A 25,055-nucleotide genomic window follows, 5' to 3' on the forward strand; every position below is an offset into this window, starting at 1 on the left:
TCTAGTTTTTGAGGTGCTTACATCAGAAACTTGGGTTTTAATCCAGTTAGTTGCATGATAACTTCAGTTACATACACGCCATGTGGCTATTCCAGTGAACAGACAAATCTGGGATTCATATCCATAGTCACCCAGCTCCAAAGTGGCAATAAAGCTTGAATTAACTGCAACACAGGATACCACGCAGTATCCATATTGCCTAAATAGTCCCAAGGAGCGCCAATTTCTTGGCATTTTGGTGCTTTGTTGAACATGGAGCTTAACACAACAGAGACCCATTGTGTTGGGAAGCCGGGAGAGCAACACAGCTCCACCATGCCACCCTATCAGCCGCTACTGTGCATAACTGAGTCCAATATTTACAACTGTAAAGCAGTGCACACGAAGGTAAGAAATAATAATCTGAACTAGGAAAAATAATGGAAGTGATCAAAACTCAACTTGCCCTAAAACACACACACACACACACACACACACACACACACACAAATCTATATGTTATACAGATTAAATCAGAGCGGAGAAAAAGTTAACAATGTTCAGACACCCAGACAGAACCGCAGAGACAAATCAAAGAAGTTATGATTAGATTGTGCAAGTGCCCTGGCACAATCACAAACTAAACTTTAACTAAACTTCAAATATTGTGCCTTTTCGCACTGTGTTTCAAAACACAAAGTCTGCATGTACCTGAAAAACGCTGATTACAAAAGTGCCAATCAGCCTAGTAAGAAAGAAGAGCATAAAAATGATTTCATAATGGGTGAACATAAAACTTGTGAGAGAAAGTATTATTTAATGTTGAGCCAAGATATGGAACTTCCTGACCTGGGAGAATCAACTCCCAGCTCTCTCTTCCCTCCCCTCCCTTCCAATTACAAGTTTTCTTCTGCTGCTTGAACACCTGTTTGTTTGTTTGTTTGTTTGCAGGTCTTTAACCTGACCACTGTGATTTCTGCTGCCCTTCTCTGGAATCCCTTTGGTTTGCTTTCATATGAGTTATTTTTAAAAGTTTGACGTAATTTATTCTGCACCTGGATAGGGGCAAAGAGCTATGCAGTTGTCTCTAAATCAGTGGGGACAGTGGTTCACTACCATCATCTGCATGGCATAGTTTCTGAAATTTCACTAGGCATTGCTGACATATTTTCTTCAGGACTAAAACCTCATTTTTGAAAAAGAGCACAGGTTGAGATTGCAAAGATGAAATCTCTGTTCACTCACAGTTTCTGCACCTGTTCAACCTGACCATGCAGTTGCAGAAAATCCTCTGTCCTGATAATGTCTGTGTGCTTTTATCACAGTGTTTATGTGGTGCTGCACACCTACAGCTTTATCGTGTCCTCCCTCAAAGAGGGCATGTGTTGCAGTGCGACCTGGCAACCAAACCCTGTGTTGTGGGTGGGTACGATTGGATAGCCACTATTGGTAGGTCCCTTGATGCTGGGTTGAATCAGACCAATGAGACTCTAGTCAAAATGGATCAAGGGACCTATATATGCCAATGCACATGACCCTGAGCTTTCTCCCTTGGTCAGTGCATCGGAACATCACCCACCTCTCCCTACTTTTAGGGCTTGCACGCTTGACCTTGCTATGCCGTCGTGTGTCTGTCGTTGGGACAGGGGCATGGCAGGAATTTTCCCCACTTGGCTGATTGGCTGGTGCCATTTGGGTTTCACGTGCTGCGTAGCAAATTGTCACAACTTGTAAGGTTGTGGATAGGCTCTGGTTCAGGTGATAGGCGTGGAAGGATGCCTAGCCATCCCTATGTGAAGGGTATTCCATTAAAGGAATCCAGGGACTCAATGGTTTAGTCAACCGTGCGAGGGGTTGTGCCCATGCCTGAGTGCAGGGGGACATCTAGGTGGTGGACATAGCATGTCCCTGGCTTTCCGCCATTCCAGGTGTTCACCCTAGGCTGACCTACGCTGGTGCCCTGGGTCAGCGCTACCTGCAATGGTGCAGGGAGCTAGTCAAACCAGAGCCTATGCAACCACTCACCTGATGTAATGTAAAAACCAAACCAAAATTTGAGTCTTGTCTGAATTTATTTATAGGGTGAGGTTTAAAGGTCTAAAGCGCAACTGTTGAACTAGTCTTGTGAATTCATAACCGGCAGGAACTTTGAAACTAGATGTCCCTTTGCCTCCTTTGCAAACTGGGGTTTGGACAACAAACAGTCAGGGATTCTGTTTGCCTACTAGAAGATAAAGAGATAGTAGCCAAGCTTCCTCCCAGCCCCAGTCCCCAACTTAAACTACACTACTAATAAGAAATAGCTGTATACGTGGAAGTAGGTAGTGGACAAAGCAAACATATTGTAATTACTGGAGGCAAAGTAAGCAAACACATTCAGTGTGTAAGATGTAGAAGGTATTGTGTCACCTTGCAGCTGCATTGGTGATTATTTTTAGACTGCTGGGATTACGGATCAGCTTGTCCAGGATGCTGACAATCTGCTCAAACTTCGGTCTGTTGTTTCTGTCTTTTTGCCAACAGTCCAGCATCAACTGATACAAGGCAGCTGGGCAGTCCATGGGTGGTGGCAAGCGGTACCCTTCTTCCACGGCTTTAATTACCTGCAGAAGGGGGGGGGGGAGATTGCAGACATTATCAGGAAATGCTTCTGCAAGGGATCTCCATTACATTGTCACGGACACACGGTATTTAAAACAAATCTATTCATTCTCCAATTGTTCCGACGTGTCCTCCTTCCTCTTTATTTGCAAAATAAGCCATTTGACAAAACGGAGATACGGAAAGTGACAGAGGAAGCAGAGGATAATGTGTAGCTCTTTGAAGAAGGTGCTGTTTGGTCTTGTCCAGTGCTCAGCTTTGATTAGACCAAATGCAAGTCAACTTAATACATTTCCTACAATACACGCTTAATTGGTCCAAAGAGAAAACATCTGGAAGATCACTACCCACTCATCTGCCCCTCCTCCTCAACAGCCTTTTAGGAACTGCAGTTTGAGATCATAGAAACATGGGAAGCTGCCTTAGAGTGCGCCTGATTATTGGTCTGTATAACTCAGTACTGCTTTCAAGCACTGGCAGCAATTCCAATGGGTTCCAGGCAGGAGTCTTTCCAGCCCTATCGGGAGAAGCCAATGACAGAACTTGGGACATTCTGCATCCAAATCATGCACTCTCTTTCTGAGCTACAGCCCTCCCTCCAACAAAGAGCCCTTACATTTTAAGGTCTAATTATCAATTAGGATGTTTTACATAATATTCACTAACACAAAGAAACAAGCATGCAAACTCTGGGACTATTTCATAGGTACGGAATTCTGTATAGGGAGAGAGCATCAGTATATATAAATATATATACATATTAATTGTTTCACAGAAAGAGGGCAGTATTCATCTACATTGGCAGCTGGCAGCTTAGCACAACTCATTATCCCTTCTCCTTTTGATGGGAGTGCTCCTCGCCTCTACAAGCAAGTGATATTCAAATACACACTTAAACTTGCATATGCAATTGCTAACGCCACATAATTGTAGAAAAATCCAGCTTTACTGACATTTCCATATTTCTGCATCGCACGGCAGATAGAGTTAGATTATTGTTGACAGATGGGTTAAGGCAGTGGTTCCCAACAGGTGGTCCGGGGACCCCCAGGGGTCCGCGAGCTATGCCAGAGGGGTCCGCAAGATGCTATTAGAATAAAAAATATATTAAATATATTTCGTATGATAACAGATTTTTTGTTTTGGCCGCTTCCTGCATGAGCAGAGTCTAGCGCAAAACTAGAATTAGATAGAGGCAGTAGGTCTGCTGTATGCCGTTAGGTGGCGCTTTACAAACACTACTGTTTTGCAAAGAGGCAGCGCACGCATTCTACTAACGCTCACCTCCCCAAGATGCTTTGCGCGCGTCGGCTTCATTTGTGCGCTACTGCGCAGGTACCCTGTCTTCTCCATTCCCCTCCCTCCTCCCTGGACTCTTATAAAAAGACTCTTAATTTGGCTCTCACTTTTTAATTTTAGGATTAGGAATTAATGGGGGTCCTTGTCACAATAGCAGCTCGATGAGGGGTCCTCGGGAAAATTTTGTTGGGAACCCCTGGGTTAAGGGGCTAACAAGTATGTGGAGTAGCAATAAAGCTAGATTACCCATGATTGTCCTAACAAGCATATTTCCAGCCATGTTGGGTTTTGGCTTGAGAGGTTGTGGCTGTGTGGTTTGCATGTGAGAAATCAACCAGATTTTGACTTTCTATAATCATTTTAGGAAAATGACTGAAAAGCAGCAGGCAGCTTAACAAATGCCCTGTGGCAGATCACAAACAACTGCTTCCTACTTGACATTTCAGGAGGAACAAATTATGAAATTAGCTTCTATGTTCTAATTTCCATTCTCAGGGCAGCAATTCTTTATTTCTAAACCAGCATGTTAAGCAATATGGTTAACTAATATGAACAACTTACAGCCAATAGTTATATTAATAACCAGGGGCTAGTGCAAACATAAAATTTCTTGGTCTTTTTATAAACTGCAGCTAGGAAATTAAAAGCATTCCCTGACCTACAAGAAATTCCTTTCCCCTTTCAGAGTTAACAACTGCCACAGTGAGGAGTTACGTTTGCACTAATGCTAATAATAACCGTAAAGGTAAAGGTACCCCTGACTGTTAGGCCCAGTTGCGGATGACTCTGGGGTTGCGTGCTCATCTCGCTCTATAGGCCGAGGGAGCCGGCATTTGTCCGCAGACAGCTTCCAGGTCATGCAGTCAGCATGACTAAGCCACTTCTGGTGAACCAGAGCAGTGCACGGAAACGCCGTTTACCTTCCCGCCAGAGTGGTACCTATTTATCTACTTGCACTTTGAGGTGCTTTCGAACTGCTAGGTTGTCAGGAGCAGGGACCGAGCAATGGGAGCTCACCCCGTTGCGGGGATTCGTACTGCCGACCTTCCGATCGGAAAGCCAAAGAGGCACAGTGGTTGAGACCACAGTGCCACTCGCATTCCTTCAATAATAACCATAGTTGCCTTTAATCATGGTTTACATAGCCATTTCAAACTCTTATTTTAAAGCTAACCAAGGGCAACATTGGTGCAAATACCGTGTTTCTCATATTTTAAGGCATCCCCAAAAAATAAGCCATGACAGGATTTCAAACGGTTGGTGAAAAATAAGACATACCCCGAAAATAAGCACTATCGCAAAGCCCCGACCGAGCGAGAGGCGAAGCCGCGGGACCCAGCAGGAGCCTCTGTGTCCCCTGTGCGAAGCCCTGGGACCCGGCAAGAGCCTCAGAGCGTGCGCGCTAACCCCCGGGAGCTGCAGCAAAGCCCTGGGACCCGGCTGGAGCTTCAGCGCACACGCGCTAACCCCCGGGACCCGGCTGGACACATAGCTGAAGCCGCGGCAGCTTGCAGGAGCTGCGGCGAAGCCCTGGGACCCGGCTGGAGCTTCAGCGCGCGCGCACTAACCCCCGGGGCCCGGCTGAACGCATACCGGTAGCTGAAGCTGCAGCAGCTTGCAGGAGCTGCGGCGAAGCCCTGGGACCCGGCTGGAGCTTCAGTGTGCGCGCGCTAACCCCCGGGACCCGGCTGGACGCATACCGGTAGCTGAAGCCGCAGCAGCTTGCAGGAGCTGCGGCGAAGCCCTGGGACCCAGCTGGAGCTTCAGCGCGTGCGCGCTAACCCCTGGGACCCGGCTGCGAGCCTCAAAGGCGCGTGCTAACCCCCGGGACCCGGCTGGACACGTAGCTCAGGAGCCGCGGCGAAGCCCTGGGACCCGGCTGGAGCCTCAGCACACTGTGCTTGAAGCCCTCCGACTGCAACTGAAGCCGTGCGAAGCTCCGACCCAGCGGGACCCAGCAAGAGGTGCAGCTCTCCAAACCCCAGTGGCAAGACACTACGGTACAGGTAGGGTACTTTTTTTCTTGCCTTGCCCACTTTATGCATGTTTAATGCAAGCTTTAATTGCATGCAATTGCTTGCCCCCCCCCCCAGTGCTTTTGCATGGTGCAAAAAAAGTACCGGTAACTGAATAAATGTAGATTGCTGTACCATACGTAATAAAAATAAGACATCCCTGAAAATAAGCCATGGTGTGTTTTTTTGAGGAAAAAATTAATATAAGACGTGTCTTATAATATGAGAAACACGGTATTATTGCATGGCTAATGCTGGCAAGGGAAGATAGGATGGAATTAACATGGTAGAAGGGACACGGCTACTAATTTATTAACAATATTCGATAGACTGGAAAATGTTATATATTTATATTAATAGACTACATTCATTTTAAAACAATGAACAACATGGGTTCACTACACTGTGATGCAGCCAGTGGATGTGGGTGGGTGTGTATTCCACGATTATATTCCCATTTGTTAGCTAAATAACAAAAGGTGTCTGGTTTCATTTGCTTTTACTATATGTTTGCTTAGCATTAGGGTAAGATATTGTACACAGAATTTATTCCCATTTGTAAAGCATGTATAGAGCTGGTCAGAATTGGTAGCTTTTAAATGAGTCATGTGGAACACATCTAGACTAAATTAAGGGAACAATATGGTATGTTTTTTAAAACAGCTTTGGGAAATACTATATTCCAAAGAAGCATAAAAGGATGGCAGATCTGTTTAACTTCCTGAAGTTGGACAGCAATAAATTTAAAGCGTTCTAAATGAACCTCTATGTAAAAGACTTCTAAACAAATCAAACCATCACTTCATTTTATCTGCTCACTGCATCCGAAGGTATTTGCTCATTAAATCTTAAACACAACTTCCTCCTCTCTTTCTTAGGCAGTTTAATTGGCCCAGTATACTCCTAGAAAAGCTCAACAGAGCTACAGCCAAAAGGAATCAGGAGACATTTAATAAAGTTCTATAAAAGATGTATAACATTCTAACTAATGTAAAAGCACTTGTCGATTATTCTCAGAGTAACTTGAATCACCCTCCTTCCTTTATCCTGTAAGTTCAAAAGTTCTTTTTTTTAAATAGAAATGCTGCATATTTTTTCAAGAGAAAGTAAGATTTTCAAACATTTGTTTTTCCAAAATTAAAAATAGGCACCAGCTTTTCTTATGCTTTTCCTCCTCTCACAGCTTGCGAAAGCGATTCAGTGTACTCACATCCTGATTGGACATCTCCCAGTATGGTCTTTCTCCATAGGACATCACCTCCCAAAGTACAATCCCATAGCTCCACGCATCACTGGCTGATGTGAATTTACGGTAAGCAATGGCTTCTGGAGATGTCCATCGGATTGGAATCTTGCCTCCCTACAAACACAAAGCATTGTATAAAGTAGCAATAATGACTCAGGCAGTGGGATGCACATTTATGCTATGGAATTTGCTACCACAAGACGTAGCGATAGCCACCAACTCTGAAGACTTCAAAAGGAAATTAGACAAAATGTTGGAGGATATGACTATGAGCAAAACTTGTTCTATGAATGGTTTCAACATCCTGAAAAGTGAAATGGACCCAGTTTGAGTGTAGCTTGTAAAAAGAATTTGCAGTGGTGTAGGTAACTTTTTATTTATTTACACTGTCTCTTGACAGTTTTACAACAAATACGTTTTCAAATGTTTGCACAAATTTTAAAAAAATATTTTTTAAAATAAATGCAATTGAAAATGCACATAGCAACAATGAAAGAATACATAAAACCAACAGGGAGTCTATCTATCTAATTCCAAAATCCCTGAGAGAACAAAAAAGTCTTCCAGCTTCTGAAAAGAAATCAGAAACATCAAGATTTCTTGTGGGAACACACTTCATAACTCCAGGACCACATGAGAAAAAGCAATGGTGCCCTTATTTCCCTAGAGGCCATAACTTGGAGCAGGACCACACTGGCAAATACTAAATTAGTGTAGTAATCTCATGTAATTGATGTCATTGCCTGATGCTGTTTACTTGTTTATGTCACAGGGATTCCTGCCAGAAAAAGAACATGGTATGGAAACCAACGTCTGATTGTTCTTTATTCCATTGGAAAACACATAAACCCCAATTTCACCTGCCAGGCCTAGATGGTGCTCTTTTAATTTTATTTTAATCTCTGTTGTTAACATTTAGCTATTTTATGCTTTTATGTTGCATTTTACATTTAAAATGTTTTTGTTTTTATTGCAAGCAATCCATAAACTTTGCATTATGGGGCTGCATACACATTTTGCTTTAAATAACCGAATGAATAAATTATGTAGGACTGTCACAAAACAGCCACTAATATGTTGTTATTACTTTGGGCATCTTTTTCAGCGCTTTATGGATCTGCTGACATTTTATCTCCATTTTGATAGACATTGATTGCCATTGTATACACATTTACCTAGGACTTACAGCTGAATAGGTATGCATAGGATTCCAATCTTAAGCATGATTAGGTTCCATAATACATATTTTTTGAACCAAATCTCACCGGATGGCATTTGGCATGAGGACAGAACTATGCAAGCGTGGCTCGCCCTGCAGGGTAGAGCTGTAGTAATAGCCTCCTGCCAGCAGCATGCCTGTTGCTTACTGGAAGAGGCAAGGTGGTAGCGAGGTCGGTGCCAGGGGGAATCACTGTATCTGCAGCACTGCTGCTGGGAGGCTATTTTGCAGTACTGTCCCACTAGGTGAGCCATTCCTGAAAAGCATGTTCTCCAATTAGGGAGAGTGCGGGTTGCGGAAGGGTTAAAAGTCATCGCTTGGGTTGGGGATGGTGTTGGTAGAGAGGGAGGGAGTGTGATAGGACCATCCTGAGCTGCTGGGGTAAAAAGCATGTAGCAATTTTTGATTGGCAGGGACTGACCCTTAAAACCTCAGCGTCCAGCAGTTAGTTTCACTTTTGCAAAGTGCTTCGGATCTCCCTCCCTCCCACCCACCTCCTTCTTTCTAATGGTTAGCCTGACATTGCTTTACCTTTCATGGGATCGCTTGCTTTGCAAGGGCCCAGTAGGAATTTTGCCATTTGGCTGATTGGCTGTTGCCATTGGTTTTTGCCTACTGCTTAGCAAATTGTCACAACTTGTTAGTTTGGCGGTTAGGCATTGGTTAATAATTCTGGTTGGTGGAGGGGTTTGGCATGGAGGTGCCTACCCCTCATTAAAATGCTGCTCCACATAGAAGTATTATGTTAAAGGAATCCTGGGGCTCCGGGGCTCTTGTCCATACACCTCTGCAACGGGCGGGGCTGGGGCCATTACAGAGCACGAGCCTTGGGGAGCATTTCTGGTCGAGGGGAGAGTGCCTGGACACAGCTACCTCATCTCCCATGGGGTGTTTACTTCCCTATTTGGCTAGGGAAGTCGGAGCTGATCTGTCCCAGGCAGGGGACAGATGGATTAACCAATGCCTAAGCCAACACTCACATTTAATTGTATTTAAATAAAGTTGTGGCCAAATTTAATTTAATGCCAAAACCCAAACTAAAATTCTGTGTGTGGTGTGAGTTATTTAGGGGGAGGGATGTCTGGCAACCTCATCACGTAAGCATGTATGCAGCCTTGAGCTTCTTGGAGAAATTGTGTCGAAAGAAAGAAAGAAAGAAAGAAAGAAAGAAAGAAAGAAAGAAAGAAAGAAAGAAAGAAGATTGTAAAGGCCCAAAGGAGCAGAATTATGTGTTTCTAAAACCTTCAACACTGGCATTTGTGAAACTGGCAGGGTGGTTAAACGGCATTAAAGTATATATATTTTCTTACCTGCCTGGGCAGATCCTTTCCTTTTTTAATCTCTTCATCAACTCTTCATCACCAAGCCAGAAATGTAAGAATATTGGAGGAAGTGTATAGTCATACTGAACAGTCTTAGACAGAATAGAACTGTCGTGGTCATGTATGTGTGTGTGCCCTCCCTCCCTCTTTAAACATAAATGATCTTGTTGAAGAGCCACTATGTGAAATTTGACTCTCAAACACTTCAGGATTCCTAGTAATCATTCACAAATCACCAGACTCACCCTTGTTGTGTAGGCAGCTTCTGGATCATCCTCCAGAACACGGGAGAGGCCAAAATCTGAGACCTTGCATACCAGGTTACTGTTGATGAGGATGTTGCGGGCAGCCAGGTCACGGTGGACATAACCCATATCTGACAAGTACTTCATGCCAGATGCAATTCCTCGGAGCATCCCCACTAGCTGGATGACTGTGAACTGAGCATCATGTTTCTGTAAGACATTTACAACAGCCTTTCAGATCTTCGACACACCCAGGACCTGTATCCACACACATTCTATCAAAGTCACTGGGAACCTGCCTTGTGAAAATGCTTTTCCAAAACTCAGTGCTTATAATGAAAATAAACCTGTCCTAGTATGAGACATGGGTAATCTCATCTGTCCTTTTATTATTGCACAGTTTTATATGAGTTCAGACTATATAGCTCCCTTTGGGCTGATTTCCCCCCACTCCGGTTGACTGTGGGGGCCTAATTTCACCAAAAAAACTTAATTCTCTACTCCAAGTTAAGCAGATACACAGGAAGGCAGACAAAATATGATTATAAACATATATAATGGATTCAAATGGGCACATTCTATCTGTGACTCGATATTATTTTTCACAGTATAATACAATTTCATTCTTTTCTTCTGGCGAAATGCAGTAGGTGCACATATTTCCTTGTTGCCAGGTATCATGCGTCAGTCTTACAGGGGGTGGGGGCTGCCTGAAATCCTGGACAGCTGCTGCCAGTCATTGTAGACAATACCCTGACTGAGTACAAGATGTTCCTATGTTCCTATGATTCCTTAGGAGACAAGCAGTAGACTCATATCCTTATGACATTTTTACATATATGCAACCAACCTTTACTGTGGTAGCCATTACTCTGAAATTCTACCAATAATGGTACAGTCACACTGATTCATAAAGCCTGGGGCATCACCACAGAATAAACAGGGTACTTACTCTCAGGAAGCTATCCAAAGAGCCATTTTCCATATATTCAGTAACAATCATGACAGGTTTACCTGGGGGAAAAATATTAAGCACAATCACTTTGTAGGATAAGCAGCCTCATAACCAAAATGCTTAAGTCTAATTAATGCCTGCATGAAGGGGTTAATCCCATAGAGCAGGCACCCCCAAACTTTGGCCCTCCAGATGTTTTGGACTACAATTCCCATCTTCCCTGACCACTGGTCCTGTTAGCTAGGGATCATGGGAGTTGTAGGCCAAAACATCTGGAGGGCCGCAGTTTGGGGATGCCTGCCATAGAGCAAGCTGTCCTGCCAGGCTTATCTAGGTTACTCCTTTCAACTTGAATGGAAGGAAGTCAAGCCTATGGTTCCCCTCAGCCTAACATGCAAAGCCACTCGTGTGTTCCTATAGAAATAATTAGGAACTTGCACCATTTTGGAACTAACCTAAGACTTGCTGCCTGTGTTTTCTGACTACTGGATGGGAAAGCACATGAATCTGACCTTTGGAGAGACTACGTAAAGAATTTTTAACTTACCAAACATGTGGTCTTTTTTCTATGCTAAAGGAAGAGGGGAACTTTGGAAGGAACTTAGAAGGGCATATTTTCAAGGTCTAGGAGCCTATGTTGGCACTCCATGTTTTGTTATTTTAAATCTCTACTGCAGTTTTCTTACCAAACCTGAATCTTAATCATCTAGGGAATTACATTTTTATACCTAATTTTTCTTTCCCAGCCAACACACTCAATGCCAGAAAAGTCAATCAAGCAATGCAAACAAACTGTGAAAGACTCAATGGATATGTACCATATTGGCCCGAATATAAGCCACACCCAAATATAAGCAGCACCTTTAAAATTCGGGGGGGGGGGGAGAGAGAGACAATACCCGAGTATAAGCCACTCCCTTAAAATCCTGCAGGCACTCACACGTGTTCCGTTTTACCGTATGTCTGTTTCATAAGAGCCAATTTTTGTAAGGTTGCGAATTTAAGATACACTTTAACTTTTCATGGTCGGAATTTGGGGGAAAAAGTGAGGCTTATATTCAGGCCAATACAATACTTTTCCCTGTTGTTTGCTTGTTTTGTAACACAATAGCATCTTTAATAAAAACCAATTCAAAACAACAACAACAACAACAACAACAACAACAACAACAACAACAACAACAATGTAAAGGGTTAACAAGAGAAAAGTTAAGTTCTACAAAATACAAGAGAGCTGTATTATGGTAAAACGGCTAATAGCATTTGGTGTTTGATCAGCGCATGCTATCTCGTTCTAAAAGCATTCTCCAAACAGAAGAGGGACATAAACAGGTAAAGGTAAGGTAAAGAACCCCTAGACGGTTAAGTACAGTCAAAGGCGACTATGCAGTTGCGGCTCTCATCTCACTTTCAGGCCGAGGGAGCTGGTGTTGGTCCACAGACAGTTTTCCGGGTCATGTGGCCAGCATGACTAAACTTCTACTGGTGCACGGAGGACCGTGACGAGTGCCAGAGTGCACAGAAATCCTGTTTACCTTTCCGCCGCAGCGGTACCTATTTCTCTGCTTGCACTGGTATGCTTTCGAACTGCTCGGTTGGCAGGAACAGGGACATAGCAACGGGAGCTCACCCCATCGTGGGGATTCGAACTGCCGACCTTCTGATTAGCAAGCCGAAGAAGCTCAGTGGTTTAGACCACAGCGCCACCCGTGTCCCATCAACAGGAATGGTTGCATGGCTAGCTATATGGTTTAGTGCAGGGGTGGGCCTGAGGATGGCATGAAGCGCTCAGCCTAATTTCATTCAGCTGCAGAAAGCCTGGAAGGAGAGGAAGAAGGCAAGGAAGGGAACAGAAGGGGGAAACTAAAATCGATGGAGCAATGGCAGCAGGAAACAGTTCTGAGCTCTGGAGACACAGGGATCTGCATTGTACTGAGCAAGACTGAGAACTGATCCATCTAGCTCAGTGCTGTCTACACTGAAAGACAGCAGCTCTCCAGGGTTTCAGGCAGAGTCTATTCCTGGAGGTGCAGGGATTTGACATACGGGACCCCTTACCACCACCACCTCACCCAGCAGTTCAATCATATGGGAAATTGGTTCTCATGGGGGGGGGGGGGAGGTTCCCATGCTTGGTTTGCTGCAAACATGTTCAACTTGAAGGTTCTCCCAGCGGCGTAGGAAGCCGCTTGGGCACCCGGAGCGGCAAACATGATGTGCACCCGGGGCGGGGTGCTGCTACGTAGCGCGCATGCACAGCATCGCTACGTATGACATATGCATCGCTATGTACAATGTATGCATTGCTACGTGCAACGCTGCGCATGCGTGCTATGTAGCAGGGTGCCGCCGGCGGCGCACACGCTGCTCCCCAAAAGACAGAGCTAGGAGCGGGCTGCCCCCTCCGCTCCCCCCTTGCTATGCCCCTGGGTTCTCCTACACTTTTTATGAAGCTGCTGCTACTGAACACTGTCAGTGACAGAATGCTAGGTTAACGTGACCTATTGGTCTGAAGCAATATGGCAACTCTGACCTCCTATTATAGCAAGGCTATATGCAATTGCCTTTCATTTTGGGTCTCATGAAGGCAGATACAATATTAGCATTTCAGAAGATAATCACAACAAAGGACTATATATTTATATGAATCTATTTTATCTTCTGTCCTAGCAGATCGGTGCAAATCATCACAATTATCATGGATAAAGCAAACTTGTCACCACAGGGCTCAAAGGCCAACATCTTAATCCTAAACACATTTACTTGCAAGTGAATCCTATTGATTTCAAGACAATTTACTTCCAATTAAGAATGCTTAGGATCATAAAATGAGCCAGGGGGACAAGAGGCCAGACAACACCAGCAGGAGAGCAAACAATAGGGGAATATTTGACAATATATTAACATACACAAGAAACACACAGATGGATGGGGATGAATCACAACCATTGCTCATAATTATAGATTTCTCCATGCTTGTTTTCGTCTGAAATTGCCACTTCACTGCTGAAATTTCCTATAGGAAATTTTTCCATCAGTAGCCCACTGTATATAACCCTAACATATACTTCACTCTTTGGGCAAAGGGGGGCAAGTGTCCTGTACAGAAAATGACAAGGGAGTATGGTGGCAGAATACCACCCTGCTTTCCTGTGACTAAGCCTCTTCTGTGTCCTATAAGCATGGGACGCCTTTGCCCGGCGGCACTGTGGCCCGTAGATTGCAGCAAAATCCTAGGCAAGGTTTTGCCCAGTATTCTTTCTGTGTGATGGGCTCATGGGAAAAATCTGCCCCATGAGCCCTTGCTGAAAAGGGGAGGGGAAAGCCTAGATAAGGCTGCTCCCCCTGGAGCTCATAGCCATTTTGCTTTGAGAGCTTCCAGCCCACCCACCCTCGGGGTAGAGCCTTCACTGGGAAATTTTGGGTCACTGGTTGACAGGGTATTTTTCCACCTTTCCCTCAGTGAAAATTATGGCATCCCTTTTTTAGGAGGAATAACATTGTTTGTATGAAGGCGGAAATGGCATTGGTCAGAGGGGCCAGAGGGGAGGATTGACCACAGCAAACCCAAGCATGCGTTCAGTATCTGCCTAGTTGAAATCTGCACCCTGGTCCTCCAGTGAGACCTTGCTTGCTTGGCTTGTACCATGACAAGGTTCAACACTGGCCAACTCCCATCATACAGGTTTGGAGTGATCCAAACCCAGCAAATCCATTCCATCAACACGGGGCTTGCGGAATGATGAACTGATCCTGGGACCCAATGCCATGCCAACCCTTGCCCTGCCTGCTGCTATCAATAAAGATTGGGCCTGATTTTCCCCCATCACCGTTGTACAGTCTGGTTATTTTGCTGTTCTCGTGGGTCACATAAAGTGCTTGCCTGGACAATTAGCTAATCGCAAATATACTACATTTAATTATCACAAGCATTAAGTAGTTCAGGAGTAGCAGGTCTTACTCAGGACCCTAACAGCCTTTCCACTGCCTAATGGCAATTGGACACAGTTCTTTCATGTGTCCTTTGTAACGAAACACTGCCATGCTTATGCTCCAATGAATCTTTACAAAGCTCAGTCTTTCAGATCTTTCTGGTCAGGTCTGACATGAGTTATGGCTTGGGAACCAGGAAAAACCCCACTAGATAATCCACTTAGCAACTGCTTTAACTCCTTAGGGATAATGCCACCCCCCTCCATGGCTTTCCATAATCAATAAATACATGGCATAATACAGCATAATGTTCATTCAGTTAATTATTAATAACCATATTACAGCTGCAAATAATTCACAAGCTACCAGAATTATGGGCTCGTTCGGCATTACAGGACTACGCTGGCGGTGCACAATTTCCATTTTATAAATGGCTACGGACCTATTTAGTCTGAGGTATCCCTACTAAGACAGACCTATAGTCAAAAGTTAAATCACTGTCGTGTAAACTGCCATGCGCATTCTATGCTATGCGAACAAAAGAATGTTCACCATCTTTCAGAGGTATTGTAAGGGCATTGAAGCCATAGATTGCCATACTTCATATCATTTTTATGGGATCTCATATTTTAATAAAATAATTAATATCAGAGAGAGGATTTCAATGTCATGTGCAGGTAATTTTGTGTGGTATTTAAAATGCAGTCAAACCAACAATTCACGTTTTGCTAGACAGGCACACGCTAGGGGCTGAAGCTCACAGAATTTTCCTCTAAGTTTGCTAGAGACAACTCCATTAGAAGACACTCCCACTGTGCCCTGACAGGGAAAATGCATAGCTATATATCTTCTCTTACCTGCCCAGGCACATCCTCTCCTTTTTCACCTTTTCCTCAGCTCTTCACCACCAAACCAGAAATGTGAGAACATCTGCTAAATCTGAGCTCCAAAGCTCAACTACATTTAAGCTAGACGTAAGTATGTACTTGTAACCAAATTACCATTTTATTTTATTTTCAAATATATTTATTGATTTTATAAAACTGAGAAAAAACATATAAAACACACAAAAAAATCACATAAAACACAAAATACAAAAAGAAAAAAAAGCAACAACCATATTTATCACTCATGTATCCTAACATTGTTGACTTCCTCAAGTCCCTCCTTTCTGCTTTTCATTGTATATCATCCTTAGTAATTTCTATATCATACTTCAATCAAATTACCATTTTAAACCTGCCTGAAGAAAGCTGCTGTTATCTGTTACTCTTCCACAAGTATTCTGTGAGAACAAATGTTATTTATACATTTTACAAGATTGTTTGTGTGATTATTGTTTTAAGGGGGAGAAAAGGGAGAAATACCAGGAAAATCCAGTCTGCTTTAAAGCATTTGATCTCCCTCCCATCACCATGTGCTGTTCTGAGGGTGTTCCCAACCCCCTAAAGCCAATTTCAGGGGGCATGGGGGGGGAGAGTCCCATTGCACAAGCAGAAGTACTTGCATTTGGCTTCTGCTGACAGGACTCATTAGTCGTTTCCTGCTCTCAGGTCTCAGCTAGACTGGTAAAGAAAAAACAATTTATATGTGTTGTATGTGTGATGTAACATTGTGCCATCAGCTGGCAATGTGGAGTCCTGTTTTTCTCTACCTGTTTACCCTGTTTAAATTTACAATGCTTTAAACTGAAATGGTTTTTTTATGTGTCTGGATCTAGCCACAGTTAAGCCTCCATGTCATCTTCTTTTATTCAGATAAAAACATGGATGTTATTTCATAATATTGCTCCCCAGTCTCAAAACTCAACAAACTATTTCATTCCAATGACGATAAAAACTGGATTCAGACCTTTGAATAGATTTCATTGCACATTCACAGAATTATCTTTAGCCTCAACAGCAATCTGTTTATAAGATGCATGATAATAGAGAAACTATTAAATGAGGTAAAAGTGACTCTAAACGCAGAGCTGGCCCAAATAGGGAGCAGAATAAGACCACCATGCCTATAATGTTTTACTGTAGAGGAGGACCGCAATGGTCCATCCTCAGAGTGAGGTACGTAAGCAGTGAAGATGAGATAAAGGGGCAGCAGAAAAGCTTCTACCACTAATGCAGTGGCAAAAAAGTCAAGGGAGGAGGGAAGGAAGAACAGGTGGTTTGATAGGCAGAAGGGGGAAGAAGTAGGATAGTGCCACTGCTTGATGGAAGGCATAGCTAGCTGGAAGCCCCAATGAACAGGAGCATGCTTAAAAGGATGTGAGGATACACCACTAACATTTGCTACAGTGCCATACTTGTTTCCTCTAATAGCCAATTCCGTGGACTGAATGCCTATCAGTTTGCACATGGAACAGAACCACCTACAAGTAAGGCAGTAGCTTTGACATACAGAGGTGACACCCTTGCTAGGCAGAATCAAACGAACGAATGAAAACTCAACCATACTGGCTGACATGAAGCCATGAATGTACAAAGTCTTGATGGCAGTTGAGAGGCAATGGGTGAGGAGAGGGGAGACTAAGGGTTTAATGCTGTACTCACCAAGGGCATAAACCACACAGAATCAATGGGGCTTACTTCAAGTAGACTTATATAGGGGAAGGAAGAAAAAGTGTCCTTTATCCATTCTCCACCCATAAACCCCACTCATCTACCCCCATACCGAGAGGCTTAAACAGTACAACAAGGCTCCTATTCCATGTTCCTGTCTGGAATATTCCTCTAGGGGAATGGCTATAGACAGAAAGACTTTGTTATAGGTCCCACGTGTCTTAGTATGTTTCAAAACTCTAAATAAAAAGAAACTGAGTGGAACATTGTACGTTTGGTAGCAAGCAATGCTTATGAGATGAATTTATGCAACAAGTAAAAGCTAAAGTTGCCTGGTTACAATCTGAATGTTTCCATATTGATAATGTGCCAGTAGTCTAAAATCAGGAAATAAGCAAAAGCCTTTCAAATCAATAGACGTACATTTCCTGCCTTATTTATCCTGTTCTGAAGAGAAATTCTCACTAACACTGAGCTGGAAATGTATGTGCAATTCGAAACATATGCTCCAAAGAAAACCTACATTTAAAAAATAATAATGAAACATTATGTGTTAATTTATCAAAATGCAGCCATTTACACGATAACAACTTGTGTCAACAGTGTTTCTAAAATTTATACTAAATTGCTACAAACTGCTGTAAATTATTAGTAAACTAAGGAGAACATGTGTGTTGGCTATTAGGGCTGCTGCCTATAGGACACCCTAGAGACCAGTGTGGAAGGAAAGTTCACCACAGAAACAAATATGTTTCAGGGGAATAATTCAGTGCTGGAAGAATGGTCGGGGGTCTTATTTCGCCCATACACCTTATCACATCTCTAGTGAGTAATAAGAGACACTGTCCCCAAACAGTGAATATGTGCCTCTGGGTTCCAGTAGGGTTTCTTACAGACATTTGCCATGCAAGAGGTCAGGAATTAGTCCATATGAGCCTATCAGCATGAATAGTCAGTTCCTTTCTAAGGCCCATCCATCAAATTTTGGTTTGCCATGTAGTGGTCCCAATGCCTATTTATCATGTGCTTTGTATATTTTGAAAGGTATGCTTGGCAGACTCCTTTCAAAAAGAACACCCATGGATAATATACAAACTTGAACTATTTTCTTGAACTATGTCCAGCTTACCTTTAAGCTCTACATAATTGCTAGTAAAATAGAATTCAAAAGCACTGGAGAATTTTTCATTGTACCATATCGATGCAGGAAGAAATAATCTATTAAGTATTTGCCATCTTACTGATAATGCAAAACATGTATCTGAATTGCCTTCTTGAAAGCAGTAAGAACATTTATAGTAATAATGTCAACAATGGCCAAAAACATTTCCCCTCAATAATGTGTTGTGTTATATGACTTAGCTGATACAGTGGTACCTCAGTTTATGAACACAATTGGTTCCGGAAGTCTGTTCATAAACTGAAGCGTTCATAAACTGAAGCGAACCTTCCCATTGAAAGTAATGGAAAGTGGATTAATCCGTTCCAGACAGTCCGCAGAGCACTTAAACTGAAGCGTTCATAAACTGAAGCAAACTTTCCCATTGAAAGTAATGGAAAGTGGATTAATCCGTTCCAGAAGGGTCCGCGGAGTACTTAAACTGAAATGTTCATAAACTGAAGCATGGGTGTAATTGGTTCCGGAAGTCTGTTCATAAACTGAAGAGTTCATAAACTGAAGCGAACTTTCCCATTGAAAGTAATGGAAAATGAATTAATCCGTTCCAGATGGGTCCGCGGCGTTCATAAACCGAAAATTCATAAACCGAGGTGTTCATAAACCGAGGTTCCACTGTATATATTCTAAACAACTCTGGATTGTAATGTGCTAAGGCCTTTTGTGGTGGTGAAGCATCGGGTAGTGATTAGCTGGCCTGCCATGATGTCATGGAGTGTTCATAAATGTTCTAACTGCTGAAGAAAATGACACTATGAATAATAGAATGTTTGCAAAAAGTCCAAGTGAAAAATCACTTTGATTGAGGGGGAAATCTACTTGCAATCTAGTCCTAACTCAGACTTTTGGGAGCAAATTACACCACCACAGCATTTGTCATTGCAAAATTTGCACATTATTATTATTATTATTATTATTATTATTATTATTATTCCTTTGTTGGACATTGTTACCCACAAGGTAGTAAACAATGACCACAAATTTGAGTCATTTACAATTTACAGTTCTTTCTGTCAACAAAAAGCTCCTGGGACAAGAAATATCCCAAGAAAATCAACTTGATTTTACACGTGGGTTGCTCTTGTTCATGGGTAGGCAAACTAAGGCCCGGGAGCCAGATCCGGCCCAATCACCTTCTAATTCCAGCCCGCGGACGGTCCAGAAATCAGCATGTTTTTACATGAGTAGAATGTGTCCTTTTATTTAAAATGCATCTGTAGGTTATTTGTGGGGCATAGGAATTTGTTCATTTTTTTTCCTTCAGAATATAGTCCGGCCCCCCACAAGGTCTGAGGGACAGTAGACCGGCCCCCTGCTGAAAATGTTTGCTTACCCCTGAACAATGTTCCACCCAATGTAATGTGTTGGGGTACCAAGAAAAAACTGATGTGGCATTATAGTGCCCAGAGAGTTTTCTTTTTTAATAAATTCCCGGGACTTATTATAGAATTATAGAATTGTCCATTATAGAATTATAGAATTGTCAAGTTGGAAGAGAATCTGAGGGTCATCTTGTCCCATCCCCTGCAATTCAGGGATCTTGGCTTAAGCATCCATGACAGATGGCCCTCCAACCTCTGCTTAAAAACCTCCAAGGAATGAGTGTCCACAAATTCCCGAGGAAGTCTTTTCGACTATCGGAAAACTCTTATCGACAGAAAGTTCCTCCTGATGTTTAATGCATTCCAGACTAAGCAAAGATGTTCTTAGCATATCTAGTATAAACATCCAATTTGGATAGGGTAAGCATAAAAAGTTTTAAAACCTTTTGAATTTCCCCCCTTCTTTCTTTCTTTTTTTTAAAAAAATGAAATTGTCATCTGCATTGTGATAGCAATATTTATATGGGATTCCATTTTATCCTAATCAATTTATCAATGCTATTCTTGGCCATTTCAAGGCAGGAACTAATATTTGCCCACTTTGTACTGTTCTTATGACGCCTAAAATACATATGAAATACCATGCAATAAATAATGAAATTAAGCTTTTACATGGACCAATTATTGCCACATGGTTTTTTGCTGCCTAATTGTGGCTATCCAAATATCTGCCAGATGCTGACACCATGAGGTAATGTGCAGTATGGTTTTGCAAGCGCAGCCAGAATGCCTGCAGCTGTTTAAGAGCAATCACTCTCAGCACAGATCCCGGTATTTTCTAATCTTGAATGACAACTGCAAAGCATTATCATCATTATCACCACAGGAGGGTGTATAGCACACAGAATTCTCCAAAACTATAAGAGAATGAAAGACTATGGGTTCCTGTAGTATATATTTAACTATTCCAGAAGTTTAAAGACGGTTGCGTAGCCCCTTAAGATGTATAATACTGCTTCTACATTACTGCCCTGGTATTTAGGAGTCATTCTGACTTATAAGTAAGGGACACGGGTGGCACTGTGGGTTAAACCACTGAGCCTAGGGCTTGCCGATCAGAAGGTTGGCGGTTTGAATCCCCGCGATGGGGTGAGCTCCCATTGCTCGGTCCCTGCTCCTGTCAACCTAGCAGTTCGAAAGCACGTCAAAGTGCAAGTAGATAAATAGGTACTGCTCCAGCGGGAAGGTAAATGGTGTTTCCCTGCGCTGCTCTGGTTTGCCAGAAGCGGCTTTGTCATGCTGGCCACATGACCTGGAAGCTGTACCCTGGCTCCCTCTGCCAATAAAGCGAGATGAGCACCGCAACCCCAGAATCGGTCACGACTGGACCTAATGGTTTACATTTTTATGACTTATAAGCATCCTATAAGTAAGACTAGCAAAATTTAATTTGATGTGTATACGTAGTTCAATGAAAATTTACTCATGCTTAACTAAACCGTTAAAGATTTCTGGAGAATATATTACTGTTCTGTTAAGGGCTTTATATACCCATGGTAATACCTTGAGCAAATCGAGAACTGGCCCTGTAACAAATTGAGAACTGGTGTAGATCAGTGGTCAGGCAGACAATCTAGGTGCCACATGGCTCCTGAAAACTACCAGTAGGTTACAGATAGCCATCCGACCTCTGCTTAAAAGCCTCCAAGGAATGAGAGTGTACCACCTACAAAGGGAGCCCTTTCCACTGTCAAAACAGCTCTTACTGTCATAAAGTTCTTCCTGTTGTTTAGTCTTTTCTTGTCACTTCAGATCCTGCCCCCTCCAGAGCAGGAGAAAACATGCTGCCTCCATCTTCCATGTGACACCCCATCAGATATTAGATGGCTACCCAATCTCCTCTCAGTCTCCTCTTTTCCAGCCTCAACCGTTCCTCATAAGGCTGGGTTTCCAGACCCTTGATCACTTGCACATGTTCCAGCTTGTTAATATCCTTCATAAATTGTGATGCACAGAATTGGACACAGGACTCCAGGTATGGTCTGACCAGGCAGAATGGAGTGGGACTATGACTTCCCTTGAGCTGGACACTATACTTCTGTTGATGCAGCCTAGAATAGGGATTTTTTTTTTTTTTGCTGCTACACCACACTGTTGACTCATGCTAAGCTTCTGGTTTACTAAGACCCCTAGAACCTTACATTTGTCCCCAAATGTAGCTCTGCACATTGCCTGAACAGAAGCAGGAGCCAAGCTACATTGATCTTACCAGGAAGAAAAAACTTTGTTTGCTGATCAGAATCTCTGTCTCACAGCACTGCAGAGGAATGAAGATTCCAATAAGCAAGCAAAATTTCTTTTTCTGCCACCGTGTCTCTTGCTAGACAGAGTAGAGACACTTATATCATACTTAGCCTGTCTCTATTCTTTCTAGCAAGAGGCACAGTGTGTGCCTGTAACCTGCATCACTGGCGGATGAAGACTTTTTGGAGCCCGGGGCAGCACTGTGGTCGTGCACCCAGGGGCGGCGCCCCATGCAGCGTGCATGCGTGGCATTGCAGCACACAGTGCATGCGCAGGAAGCATGTGATGCATGCGCAGTGCACGGCGGCTCCACACATGCTGCACAGCGGATCCGTGCGGCGCTGGGGATGTTTGCTGGCGGCTCTGCTGCGTAGCGGGGCCTCTCTGCAATGGCGGTCGCACCACGGAAGTGCAAGTCGTCGTCGGTGGAGAGGGGGCGCTGCCCCCCCCAGAGTGGAGCATGGGGCGCCCCACCCTCTCGCCCCTCCCTCTCACCCCTCCCTTGATATGTCCCTGACCTGCATAACAAAAGCAAGAGTAAAGCCATGTGGATCTTATCCTTTGTTGATCGGAATCTGCCTGCCTCAGCAGGGAAACTTCTTGTTATGCTGGGTCTGCCTCTAGCAAGAGGCAGGGGGCTTGAGTCTTGCAGATTGTGCAGGCAGAAAGCAGCTTTTAATGCAAAGTAAAGCCCTTTAGTCTGCAACTTCAGCTGAGAGGGGGCAGGGGCTCATGCCTTGCAGACAGGGAAGGTAGAAAACAGCCATTTGCTTTGCAGTACAGTGGTACCTCTGGTTACGAACTTTATTCATTCCAGAAGTTCGTTCGTAAGCAGAAACCGTTCTTATCTTGAGGCATGCTTTCGCTAATGGGGTTTCCAGCTGCACGCATGTCTCCAGTGCACGATTTTCACTCACATCCTGGGGCAAAGTTCGCAACCACGAGCATCTACTTCCGGGTTAGCAGAGCTTGTAACCCGAAGCATTTGCAAGCAGGACAGTTCGTAACCAGAGGTATTACTGTAAGTGTAAAGTTCTGCAAGGCCAGCTGGACAGTGCATTCTCGATATATTACAGGGTGAAATAATATGAAACCTTTATCGCGGTAAGAGTCAAAATATCGATTTATCGATTTATCGTCCACCCCTACCTAGGACTAGGCAGCTAAGAGAATTCTGGATATCTTAGGAATTACATTTCTCATAAACCTTTCATACCTTGCCTACAGGCCATAGATTTTCGAATTACTCCCTGTGGGTGCAAATCAGATGAGCAGTTTCTGAGAGTTTTAATAAAAAGTCATTGGCCACAGAAAGATGACATTTGCAGCTTATGAATGTGATTTTCCACCACTTGATTCAAAGATCAACTTCTTTTGAGGCATATTAAGGCAAACCCTTTCCATGACAGTCACAGGAGGAGGGCTTTAAGAGTCTTCCATACAATCTTCTATACACTATCTGCAGTATGCTATACAACACACACAAGCAGACTTTAAGTATTTCTACAAGTTTCTTCATACTTCATATAATCCAAAGCGTTTTCTTCAAATACAGAAACTCAGGTAAATCTATTCAACTTTCAGCTCAAATAATTCCCCTGCCTTTTTTGAAGTTTGTTTGTTTGTTTTTTGCAATTTATTCATTCTCAATTACATCTGTTTAGACTTAGGGGTAGGTTGACCTTTTCAGCATGTGGGCCACATTGCCTTGTGCAGAGCCTTTTGGGGTCCACATGCCAGAGGTAGGCATGGCCAGAGGCAAATATTGGCAAAGCAATGGGTGTGGTTATTTCCTTTGCATATTCTAGCTGCACAAAAGTTTTACAGTGGTACCTCGGTTTAAGAACAGCCCTGTTTACAAACTACGGGAAGTAGTGTCCCGGTTTGCGAACTTTACTCAGTCTAAGAACAGAATCCGAACGGTGGAAGGGCACTGGCAGTGGGAGGCCTCATTAGGGAAAGTGCACCTTGGTTTAAGAATGGTTTCAGTTTAAGAACAGACTTCAAGAATGGATAAAGTTTGTAAACTGAGGTGCCACTGTACATGTATTGCTATCCTTTGCCAGGCAAGCAAGAAGCATTAAAACAATTTGAGGACACATTTATGGCAGGAGCAGGCACAGCAGGTCTGGTGGGAGAAAAATTGGGTTGTGGGGGTGTCATGACCTCGGGAGAGTTCCCATGAGCCATATAGAAAGAGAGGAATCAATGGTGACACTTTGCACCGGTGCCTGAGATTCCTAATTCCTATAGTAGACAATAGTTCTTACTTTTAGTGACAACTCCTTCTAATCGAATGATGTTGGGGTGATCAAACTGTCCCATGATGCTTGCCTCTCCAAGGAAATCTCTTCTCTGCTTATCCGTGTAACCAACCTTCAGAGTTTTGATTGCCACTGAGATTTCTTTTTTAGAAGGAAGTTTTAGGCGACCACTGCACACTTCTCCAAACTCGCCTGTCAATAAAAACAAAATAGAAGGGAAACACTTTTTTTCATTTCATAGCTCAGGACAAAACATTAACCAACTTTGAAAACTGCACTTTAATTGGCATTGAAAAACTGACATTTTCACCACTATGGATCCCATAACATGTGGTTCCCAACCAGTCACTCCTCCAAGCACTAACAAAAGTGAAACCGTCTTTACTTCAGCAGTGTGGTGGCCTCATTCACTTTCAGGTAATCACCCTGAGACTGTTTCAACAACAAGGCATCTTCAGCAAGCCTTTTCCAAAATATGCTTGACCGTTTCACATTGTTCAGTTCCTCTTCTTCAAAACTATGGCACTGACAACTAAACTGCCTTACAGTAATGTTCTTCAGCAAAAACAGAATTTTCACACAGCTTCTGTGGTACGGTCATTTTGTTAAAGTTTTGCGA

At 43.2% G+C, this 25,055-nt stretch overlaps 1 protein-coding gene across 2 annotated transcripts in view; it reads right to left on the minus strand.

Moving 5' to 3' along the window:
* EPHA3 (EPH receptor A3) overlaps positions 1-25,055 on the minus strand; it is a 214,899-nt gene that overhangs the window by 9,837 nt on the left and 180,007 nt on the right. For both annotated transcript variants that reach the window (XM_035116806.3, XM_035116807.3), the window contains exons 11-15: positions 24,443-24,628; positions 10,879-10,940; positions 9,927-10,136; positions 7,105-7,254; positions 2,389-2,582 (exon numbers count right to left, since the gene is read on the minus strand). In XM_035116806.3, coding sequence (XP_034972697.2) covers positions 2,389-2,582; positions 7,105-7,254; positions 9,927-10,136; positions 10,879-10,940; positions 24,443-24,628 — 802 coding nt within the window. The remainder of the gene's footprint in view (positions 1-2,388; positions 2,583-7,104; positions 7,255-9,926; positions 10,137-10,878; positions 10,941-24,442; positions 24,629-25,055) is intronic.

This window comes from Zootoca vivipara, chromosome 4 (genome assembly GCF_965207765.1).
Source record: "Zootoca vivipara chromosome 4, rZooViv2.hap1.1, whole genome shotgun sequence".
NCBI classification, from domain to species: domain Eukaryota; kingdom Metazoa; phylum Chordata; class Lepidosauria; order Squamata; family Lacertidae; genus Zootoca; species Zootoca vivipara.